Source organism: Microcaecilia unicolor, chromosome 3 (genome assembly GCF_901765095.1).
Source record: "Microcaecilia unicolor chromosome 3, aMicUni1.1, whole genome shotgun sequence".
NCBI classification, from domain to species: domain Eukaryota; kingdom Metazoa; phylum Chordata; class Amphibia; order Gymnophiona; family Siphonopidae; genus Microcaecilia; species Microcaecilia unicolor.
Window position 1 is genome coordinate 525,651,869 of NC_044033.1, and position 13,994 is coordinate 525,665,862.

Consider the following 13,994-nt stretch of genomic DNA (forward strand, 5'->3'; position numbering starts at 1 on the left):
TTGAGAATTTGTTTATGTAGTCTGTGAGTTGTTGGGATAGGAAGAGGGCAGGTCAATGACCTTTACTGCCTTGTGGGGGGGGGGGGGGAGCCCAGGGGGCCTCCAATGATCTTTACTGCCCAGGTGCACAGATCAGTGTCAGTCTGCCCATGCTATGCTGTCAAAATAGCTGCCTTGACTGGGGCATCACTCCTGCCTCGTCTACACCACTAGACCACCAGGGATTGTAAGGGAGTCCTGGGGGAGGGGCTACTCTTTGTATTTTTTTTGTACTGCGATTTCAAGTAATGCAGTCGTACGAGCCAACTTTTTCAAATTATTTGGAGTGCAAAACCATCTATGAATGCAGTTGTGATCTTGCACAATAGGTTATATGGTAACTAGAGTGCTCCAAACAGTGGCATAGCTACGTGGGGCCAGGGGGGCCTGGGCCCCTGTAGATTTGGCCCTGGAACCACCTGCCGATGACCCTGTTGACCCCCCTCCTGCCGTCTCCTGCCTTTGCTAGCGGGGGACGTCATAAACAGAAGGAAGCCTTTTGCGGGAAGAAGAGGACCTCGGCTGGTGGGGATTGGGGTCCACCGCCAGCAAAGGTAGGTGTCGGTGGGTTGGCAGCGGGAGGGGAGGTGAGAGGGTCAACGGGGGGGGGGCAAAGTTGGTGGTGGCGGCGGCAGCGGGGTCGGCAATGGCGGGGGGGGGGGGGTCGGCGGCGCTGGGGGGGGCTAAAATGTGTCCCCTCACCTCGGGCTCTGGACGCCCCTCCCGCCGAAGTCTGGCTACACCCCTGGCTCCAAATAAATGTTCTTGATACAAAACTATAGCAGGAATTTATGTCTGTTAATTTGGGATTATGAGGTCCTTGGGAATTAGCTTCTCTGGCGTTATGACGGAAGCTGTCATTCCAAGTGTGGCACAAAGTGAGTCTCTGTAAAAGCACCGTGGCTTTTAGTTTTAGCTTTCATTAGCTGTCGCCCATGTAAATGCTCATGGATTTGACATACTGCCTTTTCTGCGGTACGACCAAAGGGTTTCACATTTATTATAGGCTGGCATGGCGGTAAAATACGGTCTTTCATTATTTAAATTATTATATTCTGGCTTGGATCCTGGGGGATTTAGCAGAGGGACGCGGACTGCAAGCTCTGCCAATCCCCAGCAGCCCTCATTGGTTCACATTCACACAACCACACTTGAGGTTTCAGTTACGGCTTCAGCTGAAACCATGTGATGGAGTTTAGGGCTGCAGTTTCTGTTTCAGCAGTGGCATACCAAGGGGGGAGGCAGTGAGGGCGGTCCACCCCGGGTGCACGCCGCTGGGGGGGATGCCGCAGCGCGCGCCTGTCTGCTTCCAGTTCGCTACGCTCGCTAAATTCTCTCGTTCGCTGCAGTTCCCTTCTTCTGCCCCGGAACAGGTTACTTCCTTGTTGGGCAGACTTGACGGACCGTATAGGTCTTTCTCTGCTGTCACCTACTATGTTACTATGTTTTTTAAAGTCTTCTCAGTAGTGTCTTGACACTATTACCTCAGAAATGTTGGGGGGGGGGGGGGTGGTTCTGACTGAGGAGCAGCGGTTTCACCGCAACACAGACCTTGTTGGGTCTGATTAATAAATATTTCGAGTTGACGCTCCCACTCTTGAAGGCTCTTTCTGCTTTTGTTTTTCGCTGCTGTGTTGGGCGTACTTTGGATTTCCTCTTCTGCATTCCTTGCACAACAAAAAGTGCTGGTTGGGCAGACCGGTCGTTATCTGCCGTCATCTACTATGTTACTGTTTTTAAGAGTTCTAGTGACCAGTGTAATATTTGCAGCCCTTTAGGCTGTTCTGGGGAATATTGCTCTTTCAGTGTGAAAGATTTAATACAGAGCTGCTGAGTATGCGTTTTGCAGGATTTTGTGTTGGGTCACAGAGTGGCTGGCAGTGGACGAAGTTTGTGTTGCTGTTACTGAAGTGACACCAAAGTCTGAATATACTTACCAATAAGAAACAAAGTCAGATCGTCAAGATCCTACCTAAACCTACACTACCCAAATTGCAAAGGACTGAAATACAAAACAACTTACGCAGCCGGCTTCTCCTACATAAGCGCACAACTATGGAACGGCCTCCCTAAAGCTGTGAAAACAATCCATGACCACTTGAACTTCAGGAAATCACTAAAAACCTACCTCTTGTTTTCCGGAGAACCAAGATGGCGATCTGAGCTGTGTGGGCGTTTTCTCATCTCCGAGGGACTGCTGTGGCGAAACGCCAGAATTTCCCCATTGTTAGTCTGAAGAATGGGGAAAAGAAAGGGGAAAGCAAAGGCTCAAGCCTCCCCGAGCCTTGCTATAGGTCCCGCTGTTCGTCAGACCACATTAGACACCTTCGGGATGAGGCCGCTCGAAGCGCAAGTTCCTGCTTCGGCGAGACCTGTGGAAACGGGTCAGAGCATAGAGGAGGTGACGCTGAGTCCCTCTGCAGGAACAGCCCCCCCGCCACCACGAGGTGTTCAGACGCCGACGGAGAGGAACCGGATAGAGGAAGCTAATGTGCTGCCCCTACCTGTTCAGTTGGGGGGACCTGTCGGCTTCTCTACCCCGATCGGAACAACAGAGGGAGAGCTGAGGGAATCGCTCTCAGATCGAGGAGGCACCCCAGATGGTAGCGGGATAATGGTAAGACCGGCTGTTGTCACATTAGAAGTGCTCTGGGATTCAATTCAAGGACTAAACACTTCCCTTAAAATGGTTACAAACTCTCTTAAAGAAGACATGCTGGAGGTTAAACAAAATTTCCAAACTTTGTCTGTTAAAATTCAAGAACAATCGGATAAAACAGCATCGTTGGAAGGAGAAGTCGCTAAACTCAAGAACATTACGACTAACTTAATTAAAGACAAGGAAATTCAGGTACGTAAAACTGAATTCCTTGATAACCAACTCCGAAGGAATAACTTGCGGTTTTTAAATTTCCCCAAGTCTCCATTAATTCCAGCAGTGGAGATGCTAAGGAAATACTTTGGTGACGTGTTGGGCCTACCAGTGGAGGGTTTTCCACCCATTGTTAAGGCTCAGTACATAACAGGAGTTACAAACAATTTAAATGAACAACAACCGCAAAACCTGCAGTTAAATTTAACTGAATTTTTAGAGAGTTCCTTGGACGTAGTGACGGAACGGACCACTCTGCTGGCTACTTTCGCCTTTGAAATGGACAGGAACAATATCTTTAAGATTTATTTCCAACATGTTAATGCAGATTTTCTGGGCTCGAGAATTCAAATTTTCCCTGATTTGGCGAGGGACACGCAGAGGAGGAGGAGAGAATTCTTGCAATATAGGGCAAGACTTCTCAACTTGGGTGCAGTGTTTAAGTTGAAATTTCCTTGTAGGTGCTTAGTATCCCTTCAATCGAATAACTATATATTCTTTGACCCCTTAAAACTGCAACAATTTATAATAGCAAAGGAAAGTGTTAATACCCCTTAGTTGAACCCCAAAGAAAGTAATATGCTGTAAAGTTGGCTTGCAGGATTAAACTTGCTCTTCACGCTTAAGTATAATTAATTTCCTTCTGTTTACCTAGTATCTGGATCTTTATTTGTGGACAAAGTGATTGTGTAATTACCATTCTAAAAAAATTTTTTCTCTAAAACAATTTCTTGTATTTCCATTACATTTATGTTGTTTAATAAATGTAAAACTATAAATAAAATAATTAAAAAAAAAAACCTACCTCTTCAAAAAGGCCTACCCCAATGACCCCACGTAACCCTCTTCACCTACCAACACAGCATGACTATGATCGAACAGCACAACACGCAATCTTCATCCATTCCGACCCTCCACTTATACCTCATACAATCACTATACAACTCTGTATTTGTTATCCACCGACTGGGCAAACGCCTTTGACGGTACTATGTAAGCCACATTGAGCCTGCAAATAGGTGGGAAAATGTGGGGTACAAATGCAACAAATAAATAAATAAATAAAATCCTAGTTCTGCTTTGCACATTGGAGAAGGTGTCTGCTGAATGGGAGGTGAAGCTATTTTGTGAAAGAGAGGACAAGTTCTGTCCAATTCTATACTGATTTAACGATGGATTTCAGATTTCCAAGACTGGATTTTAGTACCATGGTGCTGCCCTTTTGAAGTGTCACCAGCATTTGGCCCAAATATCTGCCTCCCTAGGCAGTTGCTTAGACATAAACCCAGGCCTGTGGACCTTACTCCCATATTAAAGAGGGCTAGTTAAACGGTGTTGTCATATCATTTTAATAGTTGTACCGGGAGATTGTGTTTGTTGTTACATATAGGGATCTTAAAGGTTATTTTCTGTAGTATCTTCATGGCCAAGCAAAAACGTCCAGATACGTTGAGGCCCCAATGCTCAAAAGTAAATTTAGACACTATTTATTTATTTATTTGTTACACTAGGGAAAAAGGCCCGTTTCTGAAGCCAATGAAACGGGCGCTAGCAAGGTTTTCCTCGGAGTGTGTATGTTTGTGTGTGAGAGTGACTGTGTGAGACAGAGAGAGTGAATGTGTGAGTGTGTGTGTGTGACAGAGAGAGAGTGAGACTGGGTGCGAATGTGTTTGTGAGAATGAGAGTGTGTGCCATGGGTCCCCCTCCCTCCCTTCCTCCCAGTTGCAGTGTCCCCCCTCCCTCCCTCCGAGTTCCAGGGTCATCCCCTCCCTCCCTCCAAGGTCCAGGGTCGCCCTCTCCCACCCTCTCTCCGAGTTCCAGGGTCGTCGTCCCTCCGAGTTCCATGGTCGTCCCCCCTCCCTCCCTCCCTCCCTCCGAGTTCCAGGGTCGTCCCTTCGAGTTCCAGGGTCATCCCCTCCCTCCCTCCCTTCGAGTTCCAGGGTCAGCCCCTCCCTCCCTCCCCTCCGAGTTCCAGGGTCATCCCCTCCCTCCCTCCAAGGTCCAGGGTCGCCCCCTCCCACCCTCTCTCTGAGTTCCAGGGTCGTCGTCCCTCCGAGTTCCATGGTCGTCCCCCCTCCCTCCCTTCGAGTTCCAGGGTCGTCCCCTCCCTCCCTCCCTTCGAGTTCAAGGGTCAGCCCCTCCCTCCCTCCCTCTGAGTGCCAAGGTAAGAATTTTTTAAATATAGCCAGCACTTATGAAGGTGAGGGGTTGCTGGAGGACAGGTCGTGCTTGGAGGTCAGAGAGAGAGAGAGAGAGGGAGGGAGGTGCGGGGGCTGGCAACTATAAAGAGTTCCCTCGAGGGTGGGGCAATTACAAACCCCACGAACACTTCACGGCTTCACTGCCATGCTGCCACAGAGTCAGCTTCAGAACGTTGGAAGTGCGAATTATTATATTAGATAAGTACATAAGTACTTATGTAATGTCATACTGGGAAAAGACCAAAGATCCATCGAGCCCAGCATCCCGGGCGCTATGGCTATTCCGGTTGATGGGGGGGGGGGGGCTGCTCTCAGAGATCCGCACGCCTACCAGCAGAGGGAGACTGAGAACACTAAAACTTAAACCAGTATAAGCTAGCAGCCAACCCCCAAGCAGCCAGTAAATCCTTAACAAAGCAGAAAACAAATGAAACCAATAAACAATTACAACCCTGAAAGGTCAAAGAACCCTGTACTCAGAAACAAAAAACATGAAACACGTGCTTCAACTGACCGAACGCCACAGCGCTACGGTCCCTCTCTGAAATGCAGAGGAAATATATGTATAGCAAGACTTGAAATTTAGATACCTTTCAGCCATAGCAACATAGACCATAAGAACATCAGAACTCTGCCAATCATACTCACCACAAAGAAACATGTACACAGCGGGAGGGTTCTTGACCGGTCTGGAGGGTCTAGAGGAAAGAAAATTAGCAGGTAAGACCTAATTTCACCTTCCTCAGCGACCTTCCAGACCGGTCAAGACGCTTGGGAAATACCAAAGCAGTACAACTCCTAAGGGCGGGAACCTTGCATCCCAGAAGTCAACACTGCCGCACCAAAACTGGCATCCTCCCTAGCCTGCACATCCAGTCTATAATGTTTCACCAACGAATGCAAAAGCCCAGTTGCTAAGAGCTGATAGGGACTAAGCACTCAAGGTTCCTGCCATAGCAGGAGTTGAGGCAACAGGCAGAAAGTTCAGAAAGAGGATTTCAAAGCTACAAACTGCCAGAAGTTATGGCTCTCAAGGTTCCTGTCACAACAGGAGCCGAGGCACATGGCGCCTAACTAAAGGCCAGCTGACACACTCTGTCATGAGTTTTTGTTATTTTTGATGGATACTGAGTGAGGCCGTAAACTGTTGGGCAGTATTTCTAGGATAAGCAGCATAAATCTGTTTTCTGTTCTGGGAACTTGCCAGGTACTTATAACCTGGATTGGCCAGTTTGAAACAATACACTGGGTCAGCAGACCTTCGGTCTGTCCAAGTATGGCAACACTTATGTTCACTTGCAGTTCCAATCACATACATTATGAGTGCATGCTGAATATGGCAGTGGCGTAGCCAAGGGTGGGCCTGGGTGGGCCCATGCCCACCCACTTGGGCTCAGGCCCACCCAGTAGCAGCACACCTATGATGTGGCTGGCAGGGATCCCCAAGCCCCACCAGCTGAAAACTCCCAACTACTGTCCCTCCTTCATACCTTGTAAATAGCAGATGGCATGCAGGTGAGTCAAGGAGAGACCAAATCACCTGTGAGACAGGGAGGGGTTCTTCTGCCCACCTATCTTGAGTCCAGGCCCACCCAAAGTTGGGTGTCTGGCTACGCCCCTGGAATATGGTTATGCACATGAACATTATTATATTATTCAAGTAAATGTTATGATACTGCTGTGATTCCCAAGCTTGTCAGATTTTCAGGATGTTCACAATGGATATTCATGAGAGAGATTTACATGCAGTGGAGGTAGTGCATGCTAATCTCTGTCATGAATATTCATTGTGGCTATCCTGAAAACCTGACTAACTGGGAAGCTTCCAGGATAGGTTTGAGAACCACTTCTGTACTGTATTATTTGAATGTCAGCAGTCCATCCTACCCCCCCCCCCCCCCCCCAGGCTCTTCAGCAAAGCTAGAATAAAGTTGCAGGTCTTTGATGCTCACAGTAAAGAGAAGAAAGAGGCAGGAAATCCTCAGTAATGCTGACTGCGAAAGAACAAGCTACATTTTACTCCTCCCCAGTCCTTGCACTTAAATCCCGGGCATTGGAAAGCTACACTCAGCCTTCAGGTTCCCTGTGCACCTCTTTGTGTCTAGGTCTAATAGCTAAAACTTTCATTACCGTTGGGTTTAAAAGATCTGTGTGTTGACGTCTACACGAGTCTTTGCACACAGTTAGCTTTTGCACAAAACTCATTTGAGCACGGCAGGGGCGTAACCAGACAATACATTTTGGGTGGGCCTGGGCAAGAAGTGGGTGGGCACCAAGTGTTCTCCCCCCCCCCCCCCAAAAAAAAATATCTCAGCTGGCAGGAAATCACTTCTTTCCACCTTGGCAGTCTGCAGCAGGCTTACGCTGAAAGTGAGCATGTGCAGGTGCCGGTATCGTGGAGAGTAGCGTTTTCATTACCATCAGAGAGAAGGTCTTCAGCTGGCGGAGCTTGGGATCCCCACCAGCTACTACTAAACATGTGCTACTGAGTGGGCCCCACCCAGGCCCACCTGTGGCTACGCCACTGGAACACGGGCTGGACCCCGTAGCACGGAAGCTGTGCTATTCTGTGTGCAAAGCCTGTCGCTCCTTATTACATCGGCCCCTTGGTTAGTTAGGGAAATTTGAATTTGTGCTGGAGGTTTTGTGGCTTTTCTGGAAAATCCTAATTTTGGACTCCTTTCTCTTATGTCTCTGTCTCTATCTCTTTTTCTTCATCTGATTTTTTTTTTTTTTTTTTACTGTCTCTCTTCTCCATCCCTCTATTTTTTTCAATCTCTTGCTTTGTCTCACTGTCTATTTATATCTGCTTCCGTATTCTCTTTTCTGCTGCTGCTGCTTCTTCCTGTCTCTGTATGTATTTCTTTTTGGTCTGTTTCTCCACATTCTCTTATATCTGCTTACCATTTCCTCCTTGTCTTTGTCTGTCTCACTTATCCTCCCCCTCTCTTTGCTCTCTTTCTGCATCTCATGTTCCTTCTCTTAATGTTCATTCCCTCCTTTCCTCCGTGTCTCTTCTTTACTTTCCTGTTTCTCTCCATTCCTGTATCCGATGTCTGTCCTCTTCTATCTTTAATTAAGTCTGTCTCTCTCTTTCTTCCTTCCTCTCATTCTTTCTTTGCTCCCCCTTTCCCTTCTCCACCTGTCTCTTTGCCTCTGTGGTTTCAGGTCGAATCTTGGACATCCCCTGTAAAGTATGCGGGGACCGCAGTTCTGGAAAACACTATGGAGTTTATGCTTGTGATGGCTGTTCAGGATTTTTCAAGCGAAGTATTAGGCGGAACAGGAGCTACGTCTGCAAATCAGGAAATCAGGTACTATACCCCCCCCCCCCCACCTCACCCTTCCTAAACACTAAACTTTCTTCCCACATACACACATCTCAGCTAAGGCAAAATCAGGTACTGTACCGGCTCCATTTCTCCCTTCCTAAAAAAACAATTCTTCCTCCCCTGTTCCCCCCCACCAAACCTGCCCCCACACATATTTCAGCAAAAGGGAAAACCAAAACTCAAGAACTGTACCCGCTCCCATCTTGTCCTTCCTTAACAAAAACCTTCCCTTTCCTGCCTTCCACACACACAGTCCAGCTAAGGCAAAATCAGGTACTGTACCGGCTCCATTTGTCCCTTCCTAAAAACCAATTCTTTCTCCCCCGTTCCCCCCACCAAACCCGCCCCCACACATATTTCAGCAAAAGGGAAAACCAAAACTCAAGAACTGTACCCTCTTCCTTAACAAAAACCTTCCCTTTCCTGCCTTCCACACACACAGTCCAGCTAAGGCAAAATCAGGTACTGTACCGGCTCCATTTGTCCCTTCCTAAAAACCAATTCTTTCTCCCCTGTTCCCCCCACCAAACCCGCCCCCACACATATTTCAGCAAAAGGGAAAACCAAAACTCAAGAACTGTACCCTCTTCCTTAACAAAAACCTTCCCTTTCCTGCCTTCCACACACACAGTCCAGCTAAGGCAAAATCAGGTACTGTACCGGCTCCATTTGTCCCTTCCTAAAAACCAATTCTTTCTCCCCTGTTCCCCCCACCAAACCCGCCCCCACACATATTTCAGCAAAAGGGAAAACCAAAACTCAAGAACTGTACCCTCTTCCTTAACAAAAACCTTCCCTTTCCTGCCTTCCACACACACAGTCCAGCTAAAAGGAAATGAGAAAGTCTGGCACTGTATTCCTTTCAGAGAATAAAAGTGCAAGGAGCCCTCAAGATGGCGGGTGTCAACTCAAATTTATTGAACAGACCCGACACGGTCCATGTTTCGGCAAAACTGCTGCATCAGAGGTCTTGAAACAGTGCACAATGTCAAAAAAAATGCGTGAAATAGCAATGAGACAATGCTCAATCTGAAGACTCCAAATATTGCCAAAAAAAACTCACCTGAATTCTTAATATCAAACAAAACTGCGTCAACGCATAGCGGAAATCTTTTGTGTATTCAGATTGAGCATAGTCTCATTGCTATTTCATGCATTTTTTTCAACATTGTGCACTGTTTCAAGACCCCTGATGCAAAAACATGGGCCGTGTCGGGTTTGTTCAATAAATTTGAGTTGACACCCCCCATCTTGAAGGCTCCTTGTGCTTTTGTTCTCTGCTCCTGTGGGAGTGTACTTTGGTTTCCCTCTCCTACGTCTACTGTATTCCCTTCCACATTCACTGCAAACCACCCTCCTCTTAAGAAACAGACATATACTACAGCCAATAGGAAATCATCTACTGTCCCTGCCTTCCATCCTTCCACCTCCTCCTCCCCCTAACTGAACATCACATTCCACCCACGAACTTCCCATTTCTGCACCTTTTTTTCCTTTACTCGTGCATAAAATTTAGGCGTGGATCCCATGCCTACATTTACACACGTATATTCCAATTAAATCTAATTACTGCCAGTAATTGCTTGCTAAAAAGCCAATTATTGGCTTTAATTAACTTGTTATTTAGATTTGCACAGGCAATTTTTGGTGACTTATAGAATTAGTGGATTAGTGTCTAATTTCTTTAGCGCATAACTGCTAGATAGGGGGTGTTGACATGGGAGGGGCATGGGAGGGTCAGGGGTGTGGCCAGCACTTACATGCTAAGGTTGTAGAATCCTGTTAATTATGCATCTATCTGATAGCAGTTAGACACAAGTATTGAACTAGTGTAAGCACTTGAGCCTATAGTTAAACACCTATCTGCAGATTACACTAGTATTTCATAACGGCAATTATAGACTTGTACACAGAACTCTAAATGGGCTCTCACTAGAGGCTTATACAGAGGTATTATTTATTTATTTCCTCTTGATGTACCACCATATGTTATATGGTGTGAAGCCCCGCCCAGCGCTTCCCAGGATGCACTGGGCAGGACTGGGTGCCGCCATTTTCAAGGCAGCGCTGGAAGAGGAGGGAATGTACAACCTCCCTCCTCCAACAAAGGTACAGGGGGGCGGGGAAGAAGGCCGCAAGACCACCAGGTTGGGGGGGGGGCTTGATTTGCGGCCCACTGGGCCACCAGGGCTTTTTCGGGGGGGATGTGAGGGAGGGTTAGGGGGGGCTGGAGATCCACCAGATCTACAGCCCTCTGTGAACTTGTGTCTGGGGGGGGGGGTCAGGGGGCCTGGAGGTCCACAGGACCTCAAGCCACTGTGTCCCTGGCTTAGAGTGGGGGGTTGGGGTTCCTGCTCCTGCAGAGGGGAGCTGTATTTGGGGGGGGGGGAGGGAATAGGGGGCCTGCTAGTATGCAAAATGATGCTGGGCAGGACTCACCATCCCTGCCCAATAGTCTGCAAACCCTAACACCAGCTCCAAGATGGCGTAGGGTTTGCTGTTTGGCGCTCTGGCCGCTGATCATTGGGGAGGAATATGTTTAGCATGCATTTGCATGCTGCTTGCGTTCAGAGCCCACGAGCGCATTGTTTCACGTGCTCAGGGGCTCTGATCATGGGGCGGTGGCAAACACAGGCGCTACTATGGAGCTAATAGCCTCTAGCGCCTGTGTTTGCTTCTGATCATTGGCCCATAAGTTAAAATGCTTTAATATAAGAATCATCTTTAAACACAATAGCAACATAGTAAGTGATGGTAGATAAAGACCTGGTCTGCCCAACAGTCACACTCATTTTCAATTCAACAATGAACATATTATTATTATTATTATTACATTTGTACCCCGCGCTTTCCCACTCAAAGCAGGTTCAATGCGGCTTACAAAGTAATAGGGATAAGAAAATAAAAGTTAAATATAACAGAAAAACAAAAGTGATAGGTAGGTAAAGAAGGACAGGGGTGAAGGAGTAGGAGATGTGTGAGCAAGGGTAGAAGAGGCAGGAGGGGGATGGATTACAGGATAAGCACATGGAATTTTGGTGGGAAAGATAGTCAAGGTCATTGTCGATGTCTCCTGGATATGTGATGGGTAGTAGGATTCATAGAATTAGTTTGGGTCATTAGGATAGGCTTGCTTGAACAGATGGGTTTTTTTAGTGATTTCCGGAAAGATAGATAGTCACTGATTGATCTGATAGGTCTTGGGAGGGCATTGCAGAGTTGGCTACCTAAGAAGGAGAAATTGGATCCATAATAGATTTTATATCTGAGTCCTTTGCAATTGGGGTAATGTAGATTGAGGTAAGTGCGTGAAGTGATAGAGGTATATAAAATAATGAGTGGAGTGGAACAGGTGGATGTGAAGCGTCTGTTCACGCTTTCCAAAAACACTAGGACGAGGGGGCATGCGATGAAACTACAGTGTAGTAAATTTAAAACAAATCGGATAAACTTTTTCTTCACCCAACGCATAATTAAACTCTGGAATTCGTTACCGGAGAACGCGGTGAAGGCGGTTAGTTTAAAAAGGGGTTAGACAGTTTCCTAAAGGACAAGTCCATAAACCACTACTAAATGGACTTGGGAAAAATCCACAATTCCAGGAATAACATGTATAGAATGTTTGTACATTTGGGAAGCTTGCCAGGTGCCCTTGGCCTGGATTGGCCGCTGTCGTGGACAGGATGCTGGGCTCGATGGACCCTTGGTCTTTTCCCAGTGTGGCATTACTTATGTACTTAAGTTTCAGTATCTTTTCCGGAGATACGAAGGCGGTAGAACAAGAGGACATGAAATGAGATTGAAGAGGGGCAGACTCAAGAAAAATGTCAGGAAATATTTCTTCACGGAGAGAGTGGTGGATGCTTGGAATGCCCTCCCGCGGGAGGTGGTGGAGATGAAAACGGTAACGGAATTCAAACATGCGTGGGATAAACATAAAGGAATCCTGTTCAGAAGGAATAGATCCTCAGGAGCTTAACCGAGATTGGATAGCAGAGCCGGTAGTGGGAGGCGGGGCTGGTCTACTATGTTACTATGTTTCAGACATGTTTCTGGTAGGAAGGTCAAACAGATTAAACATATAGCTCGGAGATTCACCGTGGATAATCTTATAGATTAATGTATGGACCTTGAAGTTGATACGTTCTCTGATAGGGAGCCAGTGAAGTTATATATACTTGATCATGGTCTTTCTTTGGTGTTTCTGGGATATAGACCGTAGAAGTCCGCCCAGCTCTGTCCTTATCTTCTAACATTCCATCCTATCCGAATCCATCTTGTCATGTGTGGGACCCAGACCGTAAAAGTCTGCCCAGCACGGTTCTCTGTTCCAGCTACTGAACCTGCCCATGAAAGCCCTTTCCAGTCCATCCTAAACTGGATTATCATATACAATTTAGGACGGGCTGGAAAGGGCTTCAACAGCTACTTCAGTAAAAGGAGAACCAGTGACGATTTTGGTGAGGCGAGTTGCCCGTATGAAATGAGTCAGCAGCTGAGGCTGTGTTTGGCGAATGTTCCCGTACATATAATAAATAATGTATATTGAAATTTAGTGAAAATGTTACAGCATCAGGATATTATGAAGAGTGGACATCGAGTGAGCCCCCCCCCCCCCCCCCCCCCCCCCCATGTGTTTTTGGACTATAGTGGACTATAGTTCACACACTGGCTTCTTAGAATTAAACAAATCTTTTTGGCCACTGTGACCTCCTGAAAAACTAATGGATTTTAGTCAAAGCAGGTAACAAAGGAACTTTTTCTTCTCAGTAATAAAACAAATACAAGTTCAGGTTCTTTTTCCCTTGTTTTTATTTTCCACTGATACCTGGTTTATAACCCTTCTTTACATCTTTTTTATTGCAGTCAAATTAGGAGGCACTTCTAGACTGTAACAGGGCACCATTATTTAAGTAATGAAATTAAGCGGGTAATGTGTCTATTCTCTAATGGCAATTATGCATGTAAGTCATTATCAGCATGTCCACATTTACAACAGCTCAATGGCTGGTATTCAGTAAATATTAGCATCTTAAATAAAAAAGATATAGCGGAATTAGAAAATGTTCAAAGAGAGACCAGAATGATAAAGGGGATGGAACTCCTCTCATATGAGGAAAGGCTAAAGAGGTTAGGGCTCTTCAGCTTGGAAAAGAGACTGATGAAGGGGGTCATCATTGAGGTCTACAAAATCCTAAGTGGTGCAGAATAAAAGTACAAAGAGTTACATGGAAATACTTTTAAAACAAATAGGAGGAAATATTTTTTCAGTCAATGAATAGTTAAGCTCTGGAACTCTTTGCCGGAGGATGTGGTAACAGCAGTTAGTGTATCTGGGTTTAAAAAAAGGTTTGGACAAATTCCTGGAGGAAAAGTCCATAGTCTGCTCTTGAGACAGACATGGGAAGCAACTGCTTGCCCTCGGATTTGTAGTATGGAGTGTTGCCACGATTTGGGTTTCTTCAAGGTACTTGTGACCTGGCTTGGCCACTGTTTGGAAAACAGGATACTGGGCTAGATGGACCATTGGTCTGACTCAGTAGGGCTACT

The 13,994-nt window shown here is 46.5% G+C and overlaps 1 protein-coding gene across 1 annotated transcript in view; it reads left to right on the plus strand.

The window, feature by feature from the left end:
* Nucleotides 1-883: 883 nt before the first annotated feature.
* The window catches only part of LOC115464834 (nuclear receptor subfamily 2 group E member 1-like), a gene marked incomplete at its 3' end in the record, with an annotated part of 108,506 nt that continues 95,395 nt past the window's right edge, over nucleotides 884-13,994 (plus strand). The window contains 2 exon segments of the mRNA XM_030195193.1: nucleotides 884-917; nucleotides 8,281-8,426. Coding sequence (XP_030051053.1) covers nucleotides 884-917; nucleotides 8,281-8,426 — 180 coding nt within the window.